At 43.1% G+C, this 9,332-nt stretch overlaps 1 protein-coding gene across 1 annotated transcript; it reads left to right on the top strand.

Annotated features, from left to right (window-relative positions):
* Positions 1-1,679: 1,679 nt before the first annotated feature.
* LOC135652594 (probable pectate lyase 8) lies at positions 1,680-5,375 on the top strand. Its single transcript, XM_065173643.1, has 6 exons — positions 1,680-1,948; positions 2,909-2,977; positions 3,725-4,367; positions 4,463-4,566; positions 4,672-4,810; positions 4,893-5,375. Exons 1-6 carry the CDS (start codon positions 1,842-1,844, stop codon positions 5,112-5,114), a joined length of 1,284 nt encoding a protein of 427 aa, XP_065029715.1. The 5' UTR covers positions 1,680-1,841; the 3' UTR covers positions 5,115-5,375.
* The last annotated feature ends 3,957 nt before the right edge of the window (positions 5,376-9,332 follow it).

A 9,332-nucleotide genomic window follows, 5' to 3' on the forward strand; every position in this document is an offset into this window, starting at 1 on the left:
ACTCGGCGTTCGGAGAAATAACTCGAGCGAGAAGCCGTAGGAATAGAAGGATCTTCTCCACTGAAATAAGATTTAATGAACCAACTTACTTGTACCATCTATTCGTCAAGGTAAGGTAAGACGTCGATGCCTTCATGTTTAGTGATCTGATGTGCAAGCTGATCGAAGAAGCAAAGGGAAGATTTCTCCGCTGACCGATGATTACGGAGGTTTGAGCACCACCAACTTTCTGTCACCCGCCATTCTTCCTTTGCTTTTCTGTTTCCCGTAAAAGATTAGAGACAACAATACTGTACTTCACTGTTCCAGGATGTTGCAAGGACAAATTACAGAACGTTTAGAGTATTATTTTAGGGATCGTCTTAACAAGTGCTCAGATCTCATGCATTCGAAGACAAGGGACGCGAGACATATCCAAGTCATCTCCGTGTAGACGTTCACGGATTCACATGCAGTCCTGCAACGTACAGCCTTATAATCCAGGAGAGATACTTGCGTGGAGTTGCCACAAACAAATCTTTGTTCACTAATGTCGACAGAATTTACGATGGGAGGAATCCAACTGTTTCTTGCTTGGCCTCTTGCCATTATTTCATGTGCTGCGAATTGGATTGGTGTCCATTACAAGCTCAAAATAACAGCTAGCGGAGTGAAGATGGTAAGGCGTCGTTGTTTCGCCATGTTATAGTAGTACTAGTGGATTTGATCTGAGGTGCAACGTAACAATTACGACGGTCCTCTTCAATTCCTACTCTACTGGTTAGCCTCACTGACAACGAGCGGTCAATTACACTGTCCAACATCTCAAGTACGCTAAAGAAATTGAATACTTGATGTCGTATTTGGCTTTTGATTCCAGTTCTAGTTCTGGACGAACCAAGTCAAAGCATTTTCCTATTCTGATTGGAAGCGGATCTAGATCGGATTCTGATTCTTCTTTCAACACCAATCAAAATGACATGTCTTAATTTGTCATTGCAAGAATAAAGCTTCTATTTTTGCAATGATTTAAGTTGACGATTCAGGATTATTCTCTCGAGACAATTCATCTCTTTAACATGTACGATGGATACGAAACATAGTGCAACATGACATCAGTCAGAGAAAACCATTTGCCTCTACCTTCGAATTGAATTGCAAAGGCTATTTAGGTATAACGAAACATCCCTGTGATCTTTCGGCGTCGATGTGATATTTCCCAGAGTCACTCACCACTGCCACCGAGATAACATGTTTCGATCGGAAAGAGAGAGTAGTCGACCTCAGATCCAACGACGTCGTACGTGCTCATCCACGAGCAAAGTCTCTCTCTGCGATCCATGAGGTTTAGTTAATTAGCAGAAACTGTTATCCGAAACTTACGTGTTACGACGCGTTGCGAGTTTGCTTAATTTGAGCCGTCAACGAGAGAGAATAACGGAAGCAGGAGTAAGCAAACGAGGTGGTCGCACGGAGTCCTATCTCGCACGTGTCCAACCGACACCGCTATCACGTGCGGCGTGTTTTCGTCCCCGTCGGTGCTCTCCCCGCCTCCAACGACTCCGTTTGACGGCAGTCAGGATCGTTGGTGCTGGTAATAACCATAGCCAGTTTAACCGCGGTTAAGTTGGAAGCGTGGTGGTGGCAATGAGCGGAACGCTCGACTTCTATATAAAATGGCGGTGCTTTTAGCCTCATATGACTATTCCTCTCTCTCTATCTCTCTTCCACTCCTTCTCTTATCCTTTTGACAACTCTCATCTTCTCCCTCTGTCACGCCGACATTTTTGAGTGCCTGTGGGGATTGCAGCGTAGATCTGAGATCAAAGAAGAGAGAGTACGAGAAAGCAGAGGCAGTGGCAATGGCGGTACGATCTCTGAGGTGTTCCAGTTTGCTGGTACTAGGGCTTTGGGTTCTCCTACGTGGAGCCATGGGGTGGTCTGGAGGCGAAACCGTCTCTGTCTCGAGGTACATTTCCTTCTTCTCTTCCTTGGATTAATGGATCACAATTTGTTCCAAGCAATCTCGTGGAATATGATCTCCCGAGGAATCAAATCGAATATTTCGTAATTTGGCTTCGCTAGGTTCTTAATGATGCCAAATGTACGCGATTTACCTGGATCAGGGGCTTTTTCATGGCTTTTATGGGTCCTCTGTTCTGGAACTAGCGTGCATTACGAACTCTTTTCCTTCTCGTGCACGTTCGATGCGTTACCCCCTCGTCTTCCATAGCAACAACACAATTACTGGGCGAGAAAAGAGAAAAGAGGTCTAAATTTGATCTTGAGTGGAATCTTGACCTTCCATCTCTTCGATTCCTGGAAGTTCAGTTTGGATTCCATGAAGAACTTGGGATCAGGCAACGCATTAAGAAGAGTCTTCCCTCATGGCAAAGATGTCAGCGCTGGAATAAAATCGTGCCGTCGATGTCGTCCGTGGAGAGATCTGAAACACTTTGGGCGGTGATGGAGACGGTGGCGCTTCGGACCTCAAACGCAATCGCCACCGCATGGATCTGAACCATCAAATCCAAACCGTTGAATTCCTTATGCGTGCTCTATTCTCCCACTCCTTTTTATCTTTTTTCGACCAAAATTTTACTGCAAATAGAAAGGCGCAATCAAATCGATTCTTCTTTCCTCCAAAATTCTCGATCCACCACCGCGAGGACCGAGACAGAACACCGGTCAAATCGGGTAAAGGATGTGGGAGTAACTCCTCTCCCGCTCCGTTCTCTGCTTGAAAATTGACATGAAGGTCACTGATCGCCTCAGAGGGCGTAATTCTCCCAGACAGTGGAGGAGATGTATCTTCTTCGATGTCCATAGAATTGGATGCATTATTTTTCTTTATCGCTCGAATGGTCAGATTAGACTTTTGGATTCTCATGGTGTTTGTTGGCCTCTGTGTGCTCTCTTTTTCTTACAGTGCCGCTGGGAAGGAAGTGGTGGTGGGCGCGGTGGACGATCCGGAACTGGTCGCGTCTGAGGTACACATGTAAGTCCTCTCGATCGCCACCTTCCTTCCCTTTCACCAATTTTTTTACCCGTCAATTTTTTGTAGTTTCCTCCGAAGCAAAGATTAAATAGAATTCTCCTTACTCACGTGTCCTCTACCTCGTCACGTGACCTGTAACCGTGGTTACTGTTAGTTAGCATTTGGGACGCGTACGGTGCGGCGGCAGCGCGTTGGTTACCCCTCAAAAGCAGCCTTCAACTGCCCTCTCTGATGATGGAAGACCGTTTTGACATACGCTGCGTCTATTCCCACGTATCGATGTGCCATTTACTTTTTTCTTTTTTTGAAAGGAAAAGGAAAACTATATTGGATTAAGCATTAGCTACAGAAAGCTGAGCCTGTAGATAGATGCGCCTTTTCCAGCCGGTAATTTTGAACTACCTCGTAACCCCACCACTGCGGTCCACCAGTTGCCCACCAATTGTACTTTTTGTCTTCTTTTTCTCATTTACTGTCCGAGTGGCACCATGGTTAGATCCTGTCGCCACACACGATGGGTGGAACATGCCATGCTCCGCTGGCTCTCCTTCCATTAAGCAATAATAATGTTGCGACCAACCCCCACGGCCAACCACTGCTTCTGAATGCACTGTTGGTCGGCGCATGAATGCCTCCGTGAATGAGGCCCACTAGGTCTTTTATACAGTGTCAATAACAAGAAATCGGAATCTTCACACATTAGTCGGCGCATCATCTTTTTTGTTTTCGTAATATTGCCGTGAACAGGATGATCAAAAACAGCACCGCTCGCCGGGCCCTCGGGTACTTGTCCTGCTCGACAGGGAACCCCATCGACGACTGCTGGCGGTGCGACCCCGAATGGCACCGCAACCGCAAGCGCCTGGCAGACTGCGGCATCGGCTTCGGCCGCAATGCCATCGGCGGCCGAGAAGGCCGCTTCTACGTCGTGACGGACTCCGGTGACGACGACCCCGTGAACCCGCGGCCGGGCACCCTCCGGTACGCGGTCATCCAGGAGGAGCCCCTCTGGATCGTGTTCAAACGCAGCATGGTCATCACCCTCACGCAGGAGCTCATCATGAACAGCTTCAAGACCATCGACGGGCGCGGCGCCGAAGTCCACATTGCCAACGGCGCCTGCATCACCATCCAGTTCGTCACCAACATCATCATCCATGGACTCCACATCCACGACTGCAAGCCCACGGGGAACGCCATGGTCCGCAGCTCCCCTTCCCACTACGGCTGGAGGACGATAGCCGACGGGGACGGAGTGTCCATCTTCGGAGCAAGTCATATCTGGGTCGACCACAACTCTCTCTCCAACTGCGCTGATGGCCTTATCGACGCCATTATAGGATCCACTGCCATCACCATCTCCAACAATTACTTCACCAACCACAATGAGGTATGGTCCCCGATCTTTCTGTATTAGAACGAAGCAGCTCCGCAGTGCGACTCGGTTGCTCACTAATCACAAAATCCTCGATCGACTTTAAGCAGGTGATTCTTTTGGGCCACAGTGATTCTTACGTTAGGGACAAGGCCATGCAAGTCACCATCGCCTACAACCACTTCGGCGAAGGTCTCATTCAAAGAATGCCTAGGTAATTCTTTCTACTCAAAGCCATACCTTTCAGCTTTACTCGGAGAGCTTCAGTTTCACAAGAGTTTCAAGTCAACCCACTGTCTAAAATGCGGTAAAAATACAGGTGCAGACATGGCTACTTCCACGTGGTGAACAATGACTACACCCACTGGGAGATGTACGCCATTGGCGGAAGCGCCGACCCGACCATCAACAGTCAAGGAAACAGATACCTCGCTCCTACCAACCCCTTTGCCAAGGAGGTAAGATAACATCGATATCATCAATTCATTCGCTGCTGATGATGCTTGCATTATCTTGACATATGGTACTTCCCTCCAACAGGTAACCAAGAGAGTGGATACGGATTCGAGCGTGTGGAAGAGTTGGAATTGGAGATCAGACGACGACCTTCTGCTGAACGGCGCCTACTTCACCACCTCCGGAGGTGGATCCTCCGGAAGTTACGCGAAGGCCTCCAGCCTCGGAGCCAAATCCTCGTCCATGGTTGGCTCCATCACATCTGATGCAGGCGCCCTACGCTGCCGCAAGGGTTCCCAATGCTGATTCAGTTTGCTTAAATGGTAATATTAAAGGGAAAACAAATAACCCACATTTGATTTGAGAGCAATCAATCCTTTTACCCCTTCCCAACCTCCCCTGCTTCCACTGTAACTCAGTCCATGGAGAAGGTGGAAGCGTTGCTAATTCTTTTCTCCGCTGCAAGTTCTCTTTCACTATGGTGTATTCTAACAGTTGCGTTCATTTGACCACTACTTTCTGTACGACGTTGTACTTCGCTTGAAGCTTGTTCCCTCTTCTCCCTTACCATTACATTTCCTTGTGAAATAACTCTGATGAATATATATATATATATATATATATATATATATATATATATATATATATATTCATCATGTAGTGATAATTGCGGCATAAACTGTATTCTACTGGAAGATTAATAGTCTGGTGAAGATAACATTTAGTTTGTCCTCTCGCCCGGCCAAAGAAAATCCAGATCCGTCGAGTGGTGCGTTAAGAACTGCTTGGAACGAGGCAGAAGCTAATCCTTCCTTTAGCACACATAACTCCGACATATACGGTATACTTTTCCTATCATCATTTTGGTTTATAGCAGAAGATCAAACAGCAATCCCATAGCTACCATCCACATCTAATAAGCTGTGATCTGTTCAGCTCCTGCTGCAACCAACAGGCTGCCTCCTCATGATGACTACCAGAATCTCTCTATTCAAGTGATTAGTCTGCAATATGTTCAAAGAGATACTGACGTACTAATATATATATAGTCTCAAGGCCCCAAAAAAGATCTGTTTTTAATGTTTCAGATCTCAATTTGTGATCGCCAGCACTTCAGAGCACAATTGAACTCCTGCTTCACCCTCTTGACAATCCTGAAAGAGCCAAGAGTGATAACCTTTTTTTCAGCATCACTAGGATTACATGTAAATGGATTCATTTTGTATCTACGTTCATCATTTTGAGCATCTGAGCTGATACACTTGTCAAAGTACCTTACATGTGAATTGACTTCTAATAAACCATGCAATTTGAGGGTGTAGGAGTTTTGCTGAAGTTGGATTGGAATTGGTCCTGCTCTTGCTATTCTAGCGACTGCTAAGGCTGCTAATCTTCAGCTTGGTGACACTGACTGATCTCTTAGAAATAATTGAGGTAATAATGCAGAAGCTACTATAGCATTGAAATTAATTGTAAAGAACAAAAGGCAAAACCTTTATTCCTTTTCTTCTTTCTTTCTAGGTTTTCTCGTTTCAATTTGTGTATCGTTGCAGAAAGCTGAAGTTGCACCACACGTAGCTACAAATGTAAGTCTATTTCATTTGTGATATATATTTTAAAGAATTTTAAGGTCAAATTTCCGAGAACAACCTTTTCCTCGGTAGCGTCCCCGTTTTCAAAAATCTTTAGTTGTTCTTTTCTTCTTCTAAGACATGGAAAACCCTAACCATATATGTCTTTCTTCTCATTTTTCATATGGATCAGTGAACCAATTCAATTATAATATTTTTTTATAATATATTATAATTTTTTTAATAATATAAGAAAATAATATAATATAGTACAAAAATAGTATAATATAGTATTTTTGTAATATGTTATAATATTTTCTTGATATTACTTAAAAAATTATAATGTAGCATAAAAATACTATAATATAATTTTTTTTGATATTACTACAAATATTATAACCAGATCAATCCATTAAAAAAAAGAAAAAAATAGAGAGAGAAAAGGAGTTGGTGTACAGTCAAATGAAAGTTTTTTAGGTATTAAGTAAAAGGGACATTATTAGAAAATTTTAGAAATGATGATACTTTTGGAGAAAAAACTAAAAAAATTTAAAAATCTGCTCAAATTTTAATAGTTGCTGATAAGAGGTAAATGACATGGTCGGTATGTTCGTCCAAATTTTAATAGTTACTGATAAATGATAAATAACATGGTCCACACATTCATTGTTCAAGGCCGCATCGACCACACATGATTGACAGGTCGTAGATGGTTTAGGCAACGCATTAGCATCGCATAACTATACGTGGTCGATAGGTGATAGATGGCTCGGATAGTACACATGTACCATGTGATTACGAAAATTTCGTAGGACCTTCTAGGTTAAATCATGATGACTTTGAACGAGTTGAGTAGCACCATGTCAAATGCCCCTATGTTGAACCCACCTATCCCAATTCTCTAAGGACTAACTCAACCTAGACCATTAATCAAACCTGCTCCTCAACCTTTTCAATTACTTGATCCTTTAGTCTTCCGTCAATTATTTTAGGATTCGACCCCCAACCTACCACCACTTGCTTAGAATCCAATTTTATTTCATTAACTAAGATCATGACAATACTTGCTGAAACTTTTCACAATCTAATCTAACCCCAGCAGGTCCAATTTTTGACTAGAATATTCTAGATCGTATCTCCCATAACTTATCTAAATGGCACAATAGTTGTCACACCTAGTACCATTTCTTCCATATTTCCCTTTTCCAATTTCATAATTTGGTCTAGCTCCCAACTTGATAGCAAAATCATGTCCTCCCCTCGTTGATCTGCCTTAAGAGAATAACTCCCTTTAAAATCTCATAAGCCACTTAATGATCCTCCTTAGGAACCCCAGGGACAAAAGGAACTGATTTCCCGATAAGCTGAACTCTCGTTAGATGTTTGAGTCTAGCACTATGAGATGACCAGTAGTTGGAAGACATTAAGAAAGAGATTCATATAAGGAAAGCAGCTAGAAGCCGAGCCCTACTTAAGGTCTTCCTTCGTTAGACGTATTATAGAGAAATCAATCCAATCGGAGCTCCGAATGTTAACATTGGAATTATATAAAAGAAGTTCTAATAGGCCTATTGTATGTATAGTTTCATTCACTTCACAAATGACATTGTTCGGAATGGCGAACTCTCTTACATGTCATCTTTTCATGATAACTTTTAGGGATAACAAGAGAATGGTTCTCTAAGCTACTTCCAAAACCAATCTCCTCATTTGGGTAGCTTGCCAAGGAGTTCAAGCTCAACTTTATTAGTTACAAACTGCTAAAAAAGCTTACAACCTCCCTTTTGATAATCCATCAACAAATTCTCTAGTAAGCTATATGAAATGTTTCGATGATGAAGGTTGAAACAATTCAATGATAAAGTTTGATCGTTGACCCAAACTCATACATCATAACTAATGCATACATCGGTGAGCTCCAATCATATAAGTTTTACTATTTGGCCATCACACGACCTCTAGTCACATTCTTAGAGTTGTTATAAGAAGCAAATCGTGATATCATGATTGAATCTATTATTACGAAGAATAGAATCTTAGAACCTAGGAAGATAATGAAAGAGGAAAGAGCCCCTTGGTCTAATATTCTAGAATGACCGTATAACGATAGACTAAAGGGAGATCAAATTCTCTCCTATCGAGAATTTACCCTATTAAATACCTTTCATACTGAGGTATTTATGCAGATAAGGGAGAAGGGTCTCTTCTATATGCCTGATTTGCTATGAGCTCCATCTACAAAATAAAATTAATTAAAAATTATTATTTTTACCAAGTTCATGGGCACGGATGATTGTTATGACCTCAAGCAACAATTAGAAAAGCTCAATCAAACTGGGCACCTCCGCCACTATCTCCACAAGGTTCGAGAAACTTCTTTGAGACCTTAAGGGCCCATCGAGTGATAAGTTGATATGCTGGTTGGGGAGCCTACATAGAGAGAAACTAACACATCGAGTGATAAGTTGATGTGCTTATTGATGGCGCACAATCATAAGACTAAATGCACATGTCGATGACACCCTTGTCGAACGCCAATCATCTCCCTTTCAGTATCCATAGTAGCAGCAAAGTTGCTTCTTAGCTCAATAGCATGGCAAATGATAGATGGCAAATGACATGGTCCACATGCTGATTGCTCGAGGCTATGTTGACCACGTGTGGTCGGTAAGTGACAAATGGTTTGGGTGGCATGCTAACATCACGTGACTACACATGGCCGACACGCCGACCTCTCAGGGCCACGACGATCACACATGGTCGATATGTGGTAGATCGTTTGGGTAGCATGCTAACACCACATGGCTACACATGCTCGACACACCGATTGCTTGAGGCCATGATGGCCACATATGGCTAACGTCATATGTTTTCAACATGAATTGAGCCAACACACTAATTTGATTCGACCTGAGAATGATGCACAATCACCCCATGATCGTTGATGATATCG

This window comes from Musa acuminata, chromosome BXJ3-11 (assembly GCF_036884655.1).
Source record: "Musa acuminata AAA Group cultivar baxijiao chromosome BXJ3-11, Cavendish_Baxijiao_AAA, whole genome shotgun sequence".
In the NCBI taxonomy this organism is placed as follows: domain Eukaryota; kingdom Viridiplantae; phylum Streptophyta; class Magnoliopsida; order Zingiberales; family Musaceae; genus Musa; species Musa acuminata.

What these genes read in the sequence shown, in the direction of transcription:
- LOC135652594 (XM_065173643.1), top strand. Translation starts at nt 1,842, where the DNA reads ATGGCGGTACGATCTCTGAGGTGTTCCAGTTTGCTGGTACTAGGGCTT. An exon ending in GTCGCGTCTGAGGTACACAT is followed by an intron (nt 2,978 to 3,724) that starts GTAAGTCCTCTC and finishes TGCCGTGAACAG; the next exon opens with GATGATCAAAAACAGCACCG. An exon ending in ACTTCACCAACCACAATGAG is followed by an intron (nt 4,368 to 4,462) that starts GTATGGTCCCCG and finishes GACTTTAAGCAG; the next exon opens with GTGATTCTTTTGGGCCACAG.